This window comes from Pongo pygmaeus, chromosome 10 (assembly GCF_028885625.2).
Source record: "Pongo pygmaeus isolate AG05252 chromosome 10, NHGRI_mPonPyg2-v2.0_pri, whole genome shotgun sequence".
NCBI lineage: Eukaryota > Metazoa > Chordata > Mammalia > Primates > Hominidae > Pongo > Pongo pygmaeus.
The window spans coordinates 64,923,132-64,941,252 of record NC_072383.2 but is presented as its reverse complement, the minus strand read 5'-3'; the positions used below and the strand labels follow the sequence as shown (position 1 = coordinate 64,941,252).

At 41.6% G+C, this 18,121-nt stretch overlaps 1 protein-coding gene across 8 annotated transcripts in view; it reads left to right on the top strand.

The window, feature by feature from the left end:
* Window positions 1–7,738: 7,738 nt before the first annotated feature.
* Window positions 7,739–18,121, top strand: part of GRIP1 (glutamate receptor interacting protein 1) — a 721,037-nt gene continuing 710,654 nt past the window's right edge. For 6 of the 8 annotated variants that reach the window (XM_063646484.1, XM_063646486.1, XM_063646482.1 and 3 more), the window contains exon 1: window positions 7,836–8,039. In XM_063646484.1, coding sequence (XP_063502554.1) covers window positions 7,982–8,039 — 58 coding nt within the window. In that variant the 5' untranslated portion in view covers window positions 7,836–7,981. Of the gene's footprint in view, window positions 8,040–18,121 lie in introns of all 8 variants that reach the window. The other 2 variants (XM_054443505.1, XM_054443504.1) reach the window with 1 other exon arrangement.

The window sequence follows — 18,121 nt, the reverse complement described above, 5'->3', positions numbered from 1 at the left end:
TCAATCAATAACCAGTAGAATATGTATGCACAAAATATTTTCTAACCAGTAGTTTTCACTACTCCTCAGCATATATACAAATTAAATGTTGATTCTTGACGAGCTTACACTTCCCTTTCATTTCTTCCTTTACTTTTATTTATCACCTCCAGCATGATAAATAATTCCTTTGCCTGTTTGGTATTTACTCCTTTAATGATCCTATGAATTTCCACCAAGAAAACTCTTAGTCATTGCTTCCCCAATCTATACTAGATATAACCAGCCACCTTAATTTTCCTCTGAAGTCAGTTTTCTGAATCACTTCATTGCTCTAATTTTTTTAGATACTCAAGGGACTAAACCTGAATTTATTATTAGCAGCTTTTTGTCATGAAGGTAGGAACCTTCTATTTAATTTTCCTGATGAAATGCTTATTTATGTCTAGTCTTCTATTCAATTAGTCATTTTTGCTCTTGTTCGGGATAATGAAGTCATTGCTCTCCATTCTGACCTGAAAGGTTTCTTTTAGAAATATTGTCAGGCCTTGTAATAAGCAAGATTTCCATCTCTAGTATATTTATGGGCCAAGTCTTTCTGATCACAGGAGGTTTATGTAGGAAATTAAAACTATTTTTAATATTCATCCTTTCAGCAAGCATCCACTGGGCTCACACTATTTATAAGGTGCAATGCTTAATGCCTGTGATAATACCAAGGTACGTAAGGCACATACCTGGCCCTATAGTAATATGTCAAATTTATTTATATATGATGCATAAATATGTCTTTACGCATCAGACTTGGGTCTAAATGCTTGCATGCACTAACTCGTCTAATCCACCCAACCATGATATGAGATTGGTCCTATTATTAGCCCCATTTTACAGATAAGGAAACAAAGACAGGAAGAAGCCCAGGATCACCCAGACGGAGAATTTGAGATTTGAACCTAGACTGTCTGACTCCAGAATCAGGTTACTTACTACATACTTTCCTATAGAGCTTAGAGAATAGTAGGATAGACCGGATTTACATATAAGATTCACTCAAATACTTTAAACAAGGACATGGTAGTGCAAGGGGCAGAGGAAATGGGTGAAATCAAGATGCAAAGAAGCGGTAGAATAAGTTTGTTGTGTAGAAATGAAAGTGAGTAGAAGTAAAAGTTTGTTGGGGAGAAATGCAAGTGAGTAGTTCAATGTGGGGTGGAAAGATAATAAACTTAAGAGTCCAACACCCTACACTCAAATTCTGGCTCCAGCACATATTAGTTGTAAGGCAACTTCTCTTAGCCTCAGGCACTCAACTTATTTTAGTCCTAATGAGCAAAGGTATAAAGTGTAGAAACACATGACACGTTTAAGGAATTGAAGTAATATAGGGTAGAGCAGGTGTAAGGGGATATTAGGGACAGTTCAAGGAAGGAAGGAAGAAAGGACGTGTGTGCTCGTGCACAATAATTGTGGCAGAAGACAGAATAGGTACGAGGAATTCTTGGAAGACTTGAAGACAACAGAAAATGGATTGTCATTTTACTTAAAGGAAAACAAGTACAACAACAATAAGGTTGACTGCAGTGCAGTTTGGAGTAAGAATAGACTGAAGAAGTGAACCTGGAAGAGGCTATCGGGATTGTTCAGGTAAAAGATAAGGTCAATAATCAGGGCAATGCCATGGAAAAGAATGAGAGAGATTCCAAAATTATTTCAAAGGTAGATTTGAAAGAATTTGATAGCCAATTGGGGATTTGGGACTGAGTCAAAATGTTCCTCATGTTTTTGCCTCAGGGACCTATAATGATGAAAATGCCTTTGCAGAGAGAAACTGCAGTTAGTTTAGGTGTGAATCAAGAGTTGAAAACTTGGATGTCAGGGGTATAGTTGACTTTCTGAAAAGTTTGAATGCAAAGAAAAAGAGAGAGTGGAGAGTTTGAGTGTCAGTAATCCTAAAGCTCAATTAGGAAAGTGAATTTCTTTAGGATTAATCCTTTTCTTTCTTTAGCAGAACCCAAAGTTAATTGTATATTATGGAGTCTTCCTCTCATGCTTATCAGAAACCTTCATTTTTTTTTTCTGGATTAAGTATTTCTTTGAGAACTTGATGAAAGTTATGAACTTCTTTTATCCTCAAGTTTGTGTGTGTGTATTGGGGTGATCATAAACAGACACAGAAAATGTTGCATACAATTTTAGGGAGTTCTGTATTTTTAGAAGCTCATGAATCCCAAGAATCTACTCTGCATAACTTCTCTTTTAAAACAATGTATTAATTTTTTTCTACCTATAATTAGCTGCACATCAGGTGCTGTGCTAAGTGCCCTACTTATATTAGCTCATTTAATCCTCCCCACGGCATTTCCATGTGGGCATTACATTTCAAACATGGGTGACATGGAGTTAGACTTGCCCAGGGTCACAGAGCTAGTGTGTGGTATAACCAAGATTTGAACTTAGGTCTCCATATTATGGTTATCCAAAGAAACAGAACCCATAAGATGCATATAAATATGGAAAGGAATTTATCATAAGGAATTGGCCCACATGATTAGGGAGGCTGACAAGCCTCAAGCTCTGCAGGGTGAGTGGGCAAGCTAAAGACTCAGGAGAGCTGATACTGCGTTTCCAGTCTGAGCCCAAAGGCCTGAGAACCAAGAGTGCCAATGGAGCAGCCCCAGTCCAAAGGCAACAGGTATGAGATCCAGGAAAAGCCGACATGTCAGTTCATGTCTGAATGCATGATAAAGCATATGGCCCTATCAGGCAGGAGGAATTCTCTTTTACTTGGAGGAGGGTCAACCCTTTTGTTCTACTTAGGCCTTCAACTGATTGGATGAGGCCCACTGACTGCCCATCCAACATTGGGTAGGGCCATCTATTTTACTCCCTCTACTGATTTGACTGACATGTTTACCCCAAACACCCACATGGACCCACTAAAAATAAAGTTTGACCAAATATCTGGGTGCCTGCTGGATCAGTGAAATTGACACGTGAAATCAATCATCACAATCTCTCTGGCCCCAATTGCAGTGCCCTATACTGTCATTTTTTAAAACACACTCTAATATTTTTTCCCAGGTGAACTTGCTGTTTGCTTTCAAACACACCTTACTTAAATTATCCATGTTAGAGCTGCTTCTTTTCTTATGCTTCCTCTTTCTCCCATTACGTTCTCCTAACTGAAGATTTTAAAGTAAAAACAACTTGAGTTCATTCTCTTTGTTTTCTCCTCTCTTTATTTCTTCCTCAAGATGATAAACTGTCCAAGGAAGTTTCTTTCATTTTGAATGTTGAAAGAGGATTTGTCAGGTAAAAGTGAATCTACAGATACCCACTAGGAGTGCATATCAGGTGTTAAAATAGTTTTCAAATTCACTGTATGCAATGGAAAATAAGTGCTGTTTTTTGGGAGCACTATTGAAAATTTCAGGTGCCTGCTTAGTATGCAGTGTGTGTGTTCATAAAAAGTCAATGCACGATTTAAAAAAATATATTGTGGATGTTTTTAGGCCCTGGAGCAAATCCAAAATAACAGCTGGGATTTTACTTCTCCTGGGGGACTCCTCAAACTCATGAAATTCAGTCCCAAGAAGTCATAACACTCTGTTAGTATGAAAGCCCTGTGAGCAGGAGATTGGAAGCTCAGCTGTCAGAGTACAAAGGAAATGAAAGGGAAGTTGCTCTTTCTCTCTATCACACACATTTTCAGCTCTTCAATAGACTGAATGTATCCATGCAAGCTTGAAAAAGATGATCAAACAATGAAATTAAAGCTTTTAGTTTACAGGGTTTTTTTCCTTTCTTTCCTACCAGGTGAGGGAGGTACTAGGGTAGGAGATTATGTCTTCTTGCCCCTTTATTTTGAAAATTTTAAATTGAGAAGGAGCTCAAGTGAGGCCACATTTAAGAGTATGTCTCTTGGCCTGTGTAATCAACTATGCACACTGGTTAAGGTAAAACAAATTAAACTAAATTTTGAATTCTATAAACCTGGGCTGCAAAACCTTTCGAGCTACACGAATAACTAGGAAGAATTTGTGTTCAAATAAGGCCCACAAATTCTTAATATAAGTGAGATGATGTCTATAAACAGTGGCTGTAGTTGTAGCTTCAGTCTTTAAAGGACATTGATTTTCAAATTCAGTAAAGGAGAAAAAGAATATACCTTATGTCCTACTGGCTGGTAGATATCTTCCTCATAAAGCTCCAAATAGTGCTGTGATTTCCTTGGAATAGATTTTTATAAATGGTGCTTTGAACGTAAGATGATTTTAGACAATAAAACCAAGTATTTCAGACTTAAGTTTTTTCTTCTTTTTTTTCTTATACTTTAAGTTTTGGGGTACATGTGCAGAATGTGTAGTTTTGTCACATAGGTATACACGTGGCATGGTGGTTTGCTGCACCCATCCAGCCGTCACCTACATTAGGTATGTCTCCTAATGTTATCCCTCCCCTAGCCCCCCACCCCCGACAGGCCCCGGTGTGTGGTGTTCCCCTCCTTATGTCCATGTGCTCTCATTGTCCAACTCCCACTTACGAGTGAGAACATGCAGTGCTTGGTTTTCTGTTCTTGTGATAGTTTGCTGAGAATGATGGTTTCCAGCTTCATCCATCTCCCTGCAAAGGACATGAACTCGTCCTTTTTTATGGCTGCATAGTATTCCATGGTGTATATATGCCACATTTTCTTTATCCAGTCTATTATTGATGGACATTTGGGTTGGTTCCAAGTCTTCTCTATTGTGAATAGTGCCACAATAAACATACGTGTGCATGTGTCTTTACAGTAGAATGAGTTATAAACCTTTGGGTATATACCCAGTAATGGGATGGCTGGGTCAAATAGTATTTCTAGTTCAATGATTTCATTCTTTTTTTCTGCTCTGATATTATAGAGTGATCTCAACGGTATCATGAAAAGCAGTCATTAAAGGGCTATTTCCCTGTGGTGATGTGCTATGTGTGGCTGAAGTGAGGTTAAATACCATCATCATCAACTAACATTGATTGAATGCTTACTGTCCCTGGCTCTGGGGATGCAGAGAGGTAAGCCATGGTTCCCCTTGAGAGAACTTAGGGCCTCGTTGATAACTTAGGTGTACGTACAATGATGATACAAGACATTGGATATTGGTGAACAAGTGTTTAGACGATAAGTATTTTGTGGTGGGAAGGATACGAATTTATCCTTAAGAGGTTCTTTAACCAATCTCACTTGTATAATACATAAAATAATATCTGATCCTTACACACAGAAGAATGCATTAACTTGATCTTCCCTACTAAACTATAATTTTCTTTTTCTTTTTCTTTTTTTTTTTAGACAGGGTCCAGCTTTGTTGCCCAGGCTGGAATGCAGTAGCACAATCACAGCTCACTGGGCCCAAGTGATCCTCCCACCTCAGCCTCTCGAGTAGCTGGGATCACAGATGTGCATCACCATGCCTGGCTAATTAATTTTTTTCTTTTTCTTTTTCTTTTGGTAGAGATAGGATCTTGCCACGTTGCTCAGGCAGATCTCAAACTCTCGGGCTCCAGTGATTCTCCCGCCTCGGCCTCCCAAAGTGTTGGGATTACAGGCATGAGCATAATTTTCTTTTTGTGTCCTTAGCTTTTAGCCCAGAGTCTACCACATTGTAGGAATTTTGCCTATGTGACTTAAAATACTATTAACAGGTGTAAGCTGGAACTTCCTCTCCACTATAATCCATCACTCACCTTGGCAGGACAAGTGTACTGCTGATTGCACTATAACTGTATGAGTATGATTCAGTCCACACAAGGCATTTATTGCCTGGCTTTTCCAGAACGATACTTTTTAGACCCACTATGGATATATAAATGTTATATAAGCTGCTGTAAAATGTTGTGGTCATTTCTTTGTTGTCAAAACCTAGGTCTTTGCTTGTATACATACATCAAATGTCTTGGTTATGGCCTGATTGGCCTTGTCCCTTTGGGGAATCAATGGCAAATGCCTTTCTCTACATAAAATTGGCAGGACTAGACCTTGAAACAAGGTTAGGAGCAGACCAAAGTACCCAAGGAGTCTTGTTCATTTTAGGATGAAGGGTGGGCCATTTAAAGGCGACAGGTGTGACGTTCATATTGATTTTCTGGATTTTACTTCTCAAAGAGTCTGGAAAGAAGATTTGAACAGCTCAGACGGGATTTCTACTGATAACCCCCTGGGATGGTTTGACTCTGCCCTTCATTTAGCCCTTCAATTCCTCTATCCTTGAAGCTTCTGGACCTGAGCCTCTCCATTGCTTAGGAGAGATAGCCATTTGCTTTGGCAGCTGGGCAGTTCTGTAATGACAGACAGCCACCCAGGCCAGGGACAGCAGCAGAGGCAAACGTCCTCACCCGATAAGACCGCTTATGCAGTGGCAAAGGAAAAGAAGATTCTATCTTTCAGCCTTTTCTAATTAATACATTTCTCTGGCAGTATTACTATGTTTCCAAGAGGAGAGGGAGAGAAGGCCAGTGTGAGCCAATGTCCTCAATTCGGGAGAGCAAACTGCAGTTCCTTCAGAGGCCAAAATAAACTGCAGGACACCGAGTCATTCATAGCAGTGCAGTGGTTGGGCTCCAACAACCACAAACCAGCAGTTACAGCCTCAGGGGCCCTAAATTCTTCGGTCCACATCAGATACTCCGGAGGGAGAGACAGGTATTTTCTAGCCAGCCCCCAGCCTTGAGGCAGAGGCAGATGTCATACTCGCACAGTCACCGAGTGTCACCTGGAACACTGTCAGAAGCCCCTCCTAGCATTACCGTTTTGAAACCACAAGCAAGAGTCCCATGTCTGGGCAGAATCTTCCAGGCTGTATCATAAAGCTGTCTCCCTCCCACCTGACTCATTTTTCCACCGATTTTCTATGAGCCTATGACAAGGGGAAGAAACTAATCATAAAACCTGATCATAAAGCCCTTCCTGTGCTTGAAGACAGCGATTACATATTCACTCAGCCAAGGTCTCCCTGCATCATTTAAAACAAAAGAGAGTCTCCATTCACGCCCTCCCCACCCTGCCAGGAAACGTATTGCTGGGACCAGCGCTGACCATCCCAAAAGTTGCTATTTCCCTCAGTTGAGGGCGAAGTTAGCAAATCCGTAGCTGCAAGTCTCAACTTGGGGGAGGGGGCGACAGCCAGGGCGTAGGGAGAGCGGCGCGGAGGAGGGACTAGAGGGAAGGACACTGCCCCTTACTCCATCGAGGTCGTCGCCTAAGCCGGAGGAGCAGCCAGTTTGGGCTCGGGGAGGGAGGCAGAGAGAGGGAGTGGTGGCCGCGGTGGAGCGGCGTGGGCTCCGCACCAGCGGCTCGGTGCCAGGCTCGGTACCTGGCAGGCCGGGCGCGCCTCGCAGGCCGCCCGGGGCGCGGAGGGTGTGAGCGCGCGCGCCCCCTCCGTGCCCGCTCAGCCTCGCGCGCGTCTCGGGGGAGGCTCCGCCGAAAGGCGCCCGGGGAGCCCGCAGCCTCAGTCCTGCCGCCGGCGGAGCTTTGTGCGGTGGTGGCTCCGAGTCCCACCTGCTGGCGGCGGAGAGACAAGGAAGGGGAAGAAGGAGGAGGAGGAGGAGGGGAAAGAGGCGGCGGCGCCAGCCCACTCCTCTCGCCGGCGCCCACTCCCGGGGGCTCCGCAGCCCCCCGCTCTCGGCCTGCACCAGCTCCCCGCCCCCGGCCCGGCCCGGTCTCCCGGCCACACCGCGGCAGCCGCCGCTGCAGCCCCCAGCCTTGCCCGGAGGGGCCCGGCCCGGCCCGGCCGCCGCCGCCGCCGCCGCCGCCGCCGCCGCCGCCCGGAGCCGCCGGCGAGTTTGAGGGGAGCGCGGGGCGCGCGGCGCCGCCTCGATGTGCCCAGGAGCCGCCTCGGCGCCCCAGCCCCGCTGAACAGCCCCGGCGCGGCTGCTCGAGAGGACGAGCGAGGAGGCGCGGCGAGCCCCGGAGAAAGACAGCCAGCGAGAAAGAGCGAGCCCGAGAGCGAGCGCAGGGAGCGACACCATGCCCGGCTGGAAGAAGAATATCCCCATCTGCTTGCAGGCAGAGGAGCAGGAGAGAGGTGAGCCAGGCAGCGGGGCCGGGGAGGGAGGGCAGGGGTCCGGGCCGGGGCCGCCCGGTGCCTCCCTCTCCCCGGCTCCCTCCCGACCCGTCCACCCGCCGACGGGGGAGGGGCGCCGCGCCCTCAGGGCCCGCGGGCGAATCCAGGTGGCGTCTTGCGAACTCTGATTCATTTTTTTTGGGGGGGGGGACGGGCTGGGGGGGGCAGGGGGAGAGGGGAGGGGTGGTGCTGCAGCAGGGAACTTTTCGCTTGGGGAAAGATTTTTCTGGCGAGGATGTAGGGGAAACTCCAGCTTCTGCGGGGCCCGCTCGCACGTGGAGCTCCGAGCGGCCGTCTGTGGGGTGGGTGCTGGGGGGTGATGGTGGGCAGGGAGGGGGGTTCCTGCAGTGCTTTAAGTGACTTTTCAAACTTTCCTCCACCTCCCGCGGCCACCCTCGCGTTGTCCCCGCCTCTGGCTGGACTGCGTCGGCATTGCCAACCCAAAGTTGCTGGAGATACATAAAGAAGGAGGAGAAGGAAGAGCTTAGGGGAGGCAAGGGGGCGCTGCCGCAGGTCTCTAGAGGGGGAGAGGAGGGGAAAGATTGTCCCCTCGATCAGGGTCTGGGGCTGGGAGTGACTGCTTGGAGATGAGTTATGCCCCAGCGCAGTCCCCGCTGTCAGTTTAATACCGCAGGACTGCGGGCTTTTCTTAATTACTATTTTCTTTGCAAAAGGCGGCTGTCTGTGCCTGGTGCCTTGCAGACCTTTTGTGCTTCAGCTTGACAAGTGTGCTGGACACTTTGCTTTTAAGTGACTTGCGGAGAGGAAAGTTGAAGGCCTTTTGCACCTTAAAGGCTTAGTTCTGTTGAGGTCATGTCATGGTGTTTGGATGGTGCAGAGGTTGGCCAGGGAGTTCAGCTTGGTAACCTGGATATGATGTACTGAGTGCACCAGAATTTCCTATACAGGCCCCATGGGGCTAGAGGGGTGTGCACGGTGGCTCTGCTAGCATCCAGAGGAACGCTGGCTGGCAAGGTCCACCAGGGTTTATCCCTTTGCTTCTTCTATCCTGTCCTGTCCTGGCTTCGAGGAAGGTGCTTTAGAACTGGATAGATTTCAGGATGCAGGGGCTGCATGGGCTACAGCCAGTGCTGAGGTTAAGCGGCGCAGCGTGGGTAGGTGGGCGAGGAAAGCAGGAGGAGGCCAGTCTGGTGTGTGGAGAAGGCAGAGTTGTCAAGGGGGCTTAATCCAGCAGTTTGGTGAGCTGGTATGGACGGTGGCTTGGTTATTGGGTATGTTAAAAGTTTCAAGCTTTTGAATAACACTTACTACTGAAGAACCAATGTACAATTTCCAATTTTTCTCTAGGTGGCACAACCTGTCTTTGGCTTGTATCCTGTTTAATGACTCAGGGAATTCATCCCTTTTTAAGCACTTCCTTATTAGATATGTGCATTCATTTTCCAGCACACTTTCTGGCAGGTGACCTTACCTGTACCCATTCAAAAGGCACCCCTGCTTTCGGAATGCTTCTGCTTCTCCCTTTAGTAAATCATATCTTTAAAGTTGCAAGTAGCAGTACCAATAATTTATAACCAGGTAAAAGCACTACATGAAAGCATTCTGTTAAGCATGGAGTGACTGTCCTATCAACTAAATGTCACAATGTACTTGGCATTAAATGTATCAGTTTGCTTAAAAAAAAAAAAAAAATCACCATGCTTCCGACAAGTTTTATCAGAATGCTGAAGTGGGTAGATTTTTGGATTGTGACAAAATGTACTTGTATGTCTTTTGGAAATATACGGTAACATTGAAAGATGATTGTCTAATCTGCTTGGTGGAGATAAGACTGAAATTCCTCCAGAGCATAAAAATCTGAGTAAGAAATTGAGTATTCTGCCTTATCTCCCCCAATAGGAGAAAACGAAAAATGTTTGTTACTTTTTGCCTTTTTTCACTTTAAAGGTTTCTTCTTTCTCGCTTTAATTATGAGATGCTTTTCTAAATAATTAGTATATATTTTTGTTTGTTTGGTTGTAGCATTTCTTTTTGAAGTCCTGCTTCTTTTGGAATGGACAAATATATGGTTTTGTTTCTTTCACAATTTCCTGTCTAACTGGTGTTTGTGTTTCAATTGTGTGTGTGTGTGTGTGTGTATATATATATAAATACGTATATTAAATAGATATTTAAATAAACTGAGCTGCCTATGTGACTTTTAATGCATATATCAGAGGACATTGCTTGAGCTTGGCTTATCCTTTTGGATGAATTTCAGTGTAAAGAGATGAGAGATGTTTCCTATTTGTATTTCAGGTCAGATTGTGTTAAGCTTTTCCCTTGACCCTTGAAATTCTAAGTGAGTCAAATAACGTTGAATTGGATTCTTTTAAATATAAACAAAAAGATTGAACTGTCAGGTTGGTCAGGAAAATAATGAACATGGAACAAATACATTTTAAATTTTGTCTTGGGTTAATATTAACCTAAAGGTCAATTTCTAATATCTTACTATTAAATTCTAAGGTTGGTTGTGCTCATCTAAACCACTGCTCTTTCCACATTCCCCACAACCCCAATATACATGTAAACATTCTAAAACCCATTATGGAGACTACTCTAGCATAACATTTTTTTCATGTAGATTTTATTTAGTAAAATCTCTTCTTGAGATGTAACGCAAATTAATACAAGATGCTAGCTTCTTTGAGGACCGCATATTTGAAGGAGTAGGTATCTTAGCCTTATTCCTAAAAAAGAAGAAAAACATGCCAATCTCAATTCAAAGACTGAGGGAACATGCTTTTGTGTTATTGCCACATACAAAAAGAGGCTTGGTTGTTCTATATAATTTCATGTCGTATCTACACACCATTCATTAGTTGGGTTCATCTCGAAGGCCTGTGTCAAGGTGATTTGAGTAAGCTATTGCTATGCATGCAATGTTGAGCAGAGAAACTGTAACATATGGGTTGTTGCAGTAAATGCAGTCACTTCCAAAATGACATGTTAAGACTCACCCATGTACGCTGACATACTATTAAAATTCAGAACACATTTCTCCATCCTCCCCACTACCCCTCATTTTCTGCCTGATCTGCTAAACCCAATCCATTTAGAAGCCACTTAATACACTTTGGGGTAAATGTTTTAGGAGAAGAGAAATGTTTCTGAAAACTGTCCTGTTTGATATCTCTTCCAATCAAATTAAATTAAGTAATGTATTCATTGTTTTACATCTGCTTATTAGCTGATCATGTGTAATAGGAATGTAGTTGTTGAGAAAATTCTTAGTATAAAGAGGTAGATGCTTCTGTAATTAATGATGCTTTTCTTTTGCCGGTACCATACCTTCTTACTTGTGTGCCTTTGATTAGTAAATGTTTATTGTGTTTAATAATGTGTAGTTAGGATAGAAAATCAAACATAATGCTTGGATAGATTATCTGTTTCTGCAAACATACTTTTTGGCATTTTTATTATTGAGGAAAAGAGAAAAATATTAATTTGTATTTTCTCATTTCCTTTGCTTTTATATTTAGATTTAACAAATATATCTAATCTAATTATATAGGTGTGTTAAGTGCATTTCACATTAGCATATACATTCACCAGGGGAAAACACATACATTTTTTATAGCACTTCACTCCCTTGCCTTTTTGTTCTTCTTAGAAGTTTTGGAGGTCTACAAATGAAACTGAGAACTTCTCTTTAGATTTCTGTTTTAGAAATTATTATTTCTTGACAGGGTCTCACTTTGTCACCCAGGCTGGAGTGCAGTGATGCAATCACTGCACACCGTAGCCTCTACCTCCTGGGCTCAAGAGATCCTCCTGCCTCAGCCTCCCGAGTAGCTGGGACTACAGGCTTGTACAACCATGGCTGGCTAGTTTTTTAAATTTTATTTTTTTTTTGATATTTGGACCCCTTTAGATATAAATAAAGAGCTTTTATAAAATATCTATGAGAAAGCACAGGGAGCTTAAGGAGTAGACCTTTACTACAACCTTGGCCTGTTTCATTTCCCAAATCACCCATATCGAGGAGATCTGGTGACCCTACCCACAACCTTCTTAACAAAAAGTCCAATTTGGAATTTGACTTTTTCCCAAGGAACAAAGTAGGGAAAAGAGAAGAAAGCAAAGACATCTAGGGCCTGCTTTGTTTCAGGCACCGTGTTAGATGTTTCCCATGCATTATTTGGTACAGCCCTTATAACATGCCTGTAAGGTAAGTGTTATTATTCGTCACCCTGTCAGATGGGGAAACTGAGGTTCAGAGAGCTAATGAATTTGCCAGAACTTATAAAGCCAAGACTTAGGGCATTTATTTCTAAAGAGATATTTGAAAAGAAGTCAAGTTACACTTCCTGAGGTGAAGTTTATAGAATTTTATTAACATTGTAACATCTTTCCCTTTTAGACAAAATTCTAATAAACTGCCATCAAATCTTTCATTAGGAATTCATTAGAGAGTTTTCTTAGTTATGTATACTGGGTAAACACTTCTACAGTATATTTTGGACTTTTGACAAGGTTTTTGCAAGGTAGATGTGTTAATTGACTCCAACAATAAGGATTGGAACCTCAACATATTTTTAAGTTGAATTATTTGACTACATTTTAAGTAACTCATTTAAGTGAATGGGTTTTTCCACCAAAGACTTGCCATTATTACATATTTTTTCCTTTTTTTCAAAGCGTATTTGCCATGAAGGCAAGCATTAACAAGAATTGAGTGTTCTTCCTTACTGTGAAAAACTGGGAAATGATTGTATTGTTAATAGCCACTGTATATTTGTCCTTTGCCAACATTTTATTTAATTAAAGCCAAAATCTGAACTCTGGCTACCTAACAGACAGCCCAGTGGTCAAACAAAGAGGCTTCAGTTAATACTTTCTTCTGCAGCAACCTGATTGGTTTTGTTCATGAAGAAAAAGAAATTTCAACTGATATTAGTAAAAGAATTTGAGAATTGAACCTTATGGGTTTTAAAACTGTTATATTAAATGCTGCAGATGGCAAACTATTAAAGGCATTTAGGATTTGATTCATTTATTTTCAATTAAATTATAATAGTAGTTAGTAATACAAAATACAAGAGTGATAGTGATACAAAGTAACATGTCTAACAGAGAGAACAATTCAAATGCAAAGCCAAATGCTGGGTTTGAATCTCTTGTTTTATCTTTTATTAAAGTTCATTTCTTCTGAAATTGAAAAGATTCTTAAATATAAATATAAAAAATCTACTCATTCAAATTTTCTTATTCAAGAAGCCTACTTGTTTAGGTATGTCAGTGGCCAAAGGGTGCTATCAGCTTTATGGGAAAATTAGTGTTCTTCAAGTATATCTGCATATTAAAAGCACCTGATTTAATTTCTTACCACCTTTCATTTCAACAGTGACTAAACTTTAAGCACCAAGTGAGGTGATGAATAGAATGTAAAGAATATATGGTTCATATACTAGATAGATTCCTTAAGTGTCAGCACAGTAGTTGATAGGAGATATTTGAGGTCCAGATGACACTGGGTTTAAATTCACTCCAGCAGTTACTAACTCTAGGGGCTTTTTAACTTTTTAAAGCCCTTGTTTTCTCTACTTTAAGATGAGGACAAGAAATATCTATGTCATGTGAGGATTAAATGAAATTAACAAATATGGAGGAATGTATGATAGTACCTTGCAGATGGTTTGGAGTTCAGTAATGGCAACTACCATTTTAATGGTATATTTATATAGGTCTGTTAACACCTTAGGATATCCTGATGATGAAACAATCAATCAATAATTTTTATTCTTTAAAAACCTCATAAAACATTTTTTGAAAGTCTAATGTTTTGTGAAAAACTACACTGAAACATAGAACTTGATGCAGCCAAGGTCTTTGATGTATTCTAGCCCAGCTCTCACGAAAACAAAGAATCTAGTGTAGAGAGAGAAATGTGCCCAAGACCACATTTCATACCCTTAGCAAATGTTTATTGAGTACCAACTGCGAAAGTGCCATGATGGGATGAGAAAATAATGGTTTCCATTTTAAAGGAGATTATTAAGTATGGTTGTAGAGTCATGGGCTATGACAGATAACTCCAGGACAGCTTCTCTACTCTTGTACAGATTAATGCAGAGGGAGCAGAGAAGAGGGGTTGATTGTGCTGGGGGGGGTGGGTGGGAAGAAAGAAGTTTCTGAAGACAGCTGTCAGAGGAGGTGGCATAGAGGAAGTGTTAAAAGACTTGAAGGAAGGGGAGGAGATTAGAGAGTTGGGAGGGGATAGAAGGAAAGGAATTTCAGGCAAGGAACATGGTATGTTCCAAAGTATTGTGCAATCAGACATTCCGGGAACCATGACTGGTTTCTTAAAGGGGATGGAATGTAGAGTATAAACATACTTATGAGCATAGAATATAAATATTCATTTCCCCCATGGGATGAGGAATGGAGCTGGATGGGAGCATTAGACTAGAAAGGGCCAGATTGGAAAGGGCTTTGTATGCCAGATTAAAGAGTTTGATTGTATCTGGCAGGTGATAAAGAATTGATAGGCTTCCAACAGAGGAGTGTCAGGATCAGATTTTTGTCTTAGAAAGCTCATCTTGGCAGCATGGAGGAAACATTTGAAAAGGGAAGGACTTGGAAGGGAGCGAAACAGGTGGGAGGCTACTGCTCTGTTTCAGGCCATGCAGCTACTCAGGAGATGGACTTGGTGACCAGGTAAATGTAGGAAGCGTGAAGAGTGTAGATCTCTGGTTCAAGTACTGATTAGAATCAGAATTGTATCTTGAGACCCAGTATCTTGATACAGAGCCTGGTGTTCTATCACATATTGCCTTTTTTATTGCCTCACTCCCCCCCCATCAATGTAGGGGAAAAAGTAAACATAATGTGGTAGAATAATATAAAAATATAGAACCACCAAAGTGATGGACTACCAGACTGTGCCATGATGATAGCTTATTGTACAATAGCTTTTTTTATTTATATACAATTTATATTACCTACTCTTAAAGGTAAAATAATTATTCTGTACATTTATCTCCTAAAACTAATTTAGAATTTTACATGAGTTTTTAAGCTGAAAGAGAGGGAATGGTTGTACCGTATTTATTTTTTAGATTTATCTTCCCTGGTAATGCAATTGGGTAGGGTTTTAAATTTATTATTTTCTGAAAACAACTAAGTACTCTGTGAATAAAGTTTTAATATACTTCTTGTACTATACTCAAAATCAGAAAGCCAGAGTTTAAGTCCTCTGTCTTTTAGCCATTTTCTCTGGCTATGTGGCCTAGGTATAGACTGACCATCTTGACAGTGGCTTTCTCATCTGTAAAGTAAGGATGATTCTTGGCATACTGACCTTCGGGGGTTATACTTAGAGGTAAAAGCTATTAATGTAATGTTATTATATCACAAAGGCCAGAAGTTGGTGAAAGACAGAGGGTCTTCAGGTACATTTGTCTATTAGCAGGCCATCTCTGGATGGAGGCATTATTTGGATAACTTGTGTTTCATAAATTAGAAATTTTTATTAAAAAATTTCAATCCATAGTCTTCCAAAATGAAGTTCAAACATGAGGTTCCCCTTTGGACTCCCATTTGTAACAAAATAACTCAAGTAATGCAACAGAGTTACAATGCATACAATGTTGCAGTTATCCAAGGCAGCCTCATTTCTGGCTGCAGCTGGAGAAGTCCAGCTCAAATACTGAGTGGGCTCTGCCACTCCCTGGTGTTACTTATCTGCTTCTTTCAGTCCAGGCTTCTGACAACCCAATATCCAAAAGATCATTATTCTCAATTAAAATGATGTTTGGAACCTTTTGAAGGGAGAAAAAATTCTTGCAGCTCTCCACTGCCAATATCTTTTTTTTTTTTTTTTTGAGACAGAGTTTCCTTCTTGTTGCCTAGGCTGGAGTGCAATGGTGCAGTTCCTGGCTCACTGCAACCTCCACCTCCTGGGTTCAAGAGGTTCTCATGTCTCAGCCTCCTGAGTAGCTGGGATTACAGGTGTGCACCACCACACCTGACTAATTTTTTTGTATTTTTAATGCAGACGGGGTTTCACCATGTTGGCCAGGCTGGTCTCGAACTCCTGACCTCAGGTGATCTGCCTGCCTTGGCTTCCCAAAGTGCTGGGATTACAGATGTGAGCCACTACACCCGGCCAACATCATTTGTTTTTATTATACTACTTAAATATGTACTAACATATAACTACATGTAGACTCCTGTTGCTTATAGCTCTCATACAACCACAAAGCCAAAACAGATTTTACAAAAGAAAAACAAAACTACCCCCAAAATCAGTTATATGCAAATTAACAACATTGATTTCATATGACTTGATATTATTTGCCTGAAACTAAATTCCCTCTTGCAGTGTGAATATGGTAGTTGCTGCTGTGGAAAGTAATAACACCACTTTTTTCTAGTCAAACTCTTAGGGAATCTTGGTTTAACAGTCTGATATCACTTTGTCTTTCCTAGGCATGAACACGTCATTTACATGTGAAGTCCTCTATTCTCATTGGTGTATTATGAACCATTTTGATCTTAAATACAAAACCCAATATTAGCACTGAAAGTGGTGGCAGTATTAGGTTACATGCAGATCTACATTTGTTCTTCTTACACTCTTTGTAATGAAGGGCTGTTGATATGGGGTTCCATAGCACCATGCTCTGGGTGAAAGTCACTACCTAAGTTTGACTGCACCTGTTCTTATCCTCTTGAATGAGATGAACTCACTAGTCACAGACTTGGATGTGGCAATGTGAAATTGCTACAGTATTTCCAAATACCCACCCTCATTTTCAGTACTTGTGTAACCTTGGGCAGGTAATAAACAGTTTCTTGACTGGCATGGTCCATAGAGCACATTTTGAATAGTACTGGTTTAGAGTATATTTATATAGCTGGGGTTGGAGATAATGGTTCAGATGGATGGGCGTGTGTGTATGTGTGCCTACAAATTTACACACTACTTTTAAGATATACAAATGAAACATAATTTGTTTCCCATAACTGCTTTTACCTTGCCTTCAAGTTTCGACTCCTACTGAAAAGGAAAACATTTGATCTTGTCAGTTAAGAACACGTTAGTCTCTAGTTTAAAAAATCATTTTGGGTTCTCTAATTTCTCAAGGGTTTTCCCTTCCTTTGTTCCCAAGATGACATTTGAGTGAAGGGGAAAGGTTAGTATTCTTATTGCCATGGGTGAAGGGCATTTCATTCACTGTGTGACCCTCACTGTGTCTACTGCTCTGGACTTGGCACATTTGGTGGCTGGTCGTTGTGCCCTGGTATCCACTGAAATGAGACTGTTCCTATTTGGTCTTTGAATGTCATCTTGGCAGCTCATTTGGACTTCCTGGACCTCACCATTGTGTCTAGTTGTGAGATCCTTGTGGTTTGTGACCTTCTACCGAGGCCTTTTCTAGGTACTTGTCCTATCAGCATTTCTGTATCTTTCCTGGTAGCCAGAGAGTGCTTAACTGTTTTCTCTGAATCATGATGGAGTTAGTGCGATCTTGGGAGGTGTGCTCAGTTCCACCTGTCTTAGTCACCTTCTGCAGATGTTACCACTCTATGGTCCAATGCCATATTGAATGTGGCATGTGCCACATAGGGGACCTTCATGCTAGGTGATAAGGGTCATTGGCCACAATGTTCTCTAAATCCCTCAAAGATACACAGACGTTAGTTTTTCTTTCCTTTTGTGCTCGTCAAGGAGTTTTGAATCCTTGAGAGTATCAGACGCTTACATCTGATCTTTTGCTCCTCCTTTCCTTTTTTCTCTTTCTCTGCTGTTCCATATCTGAAGTGGTTTAAGTTTCTTGAAAACTTAAAACTGTAAGGGGCAGGGATCAGGAGAGTGACTGTATGATAAAGGGGAAAAGAAGAATCCTATTCCTTTGCCAGGTGGACTCTTCTTATGACTTGAACATCAGCAAAGAAAGAAATAGAAATGGTCAAACAGCTTAGAGATGACATCGCTCGAGGCTGACAAGTAGTTTTGAACAGCACCTTCTACTAGTCTTCCTTGCACATAAACTTTTCTCACTTAATAGTTTTACTAGAAATCTGCCCTTTGT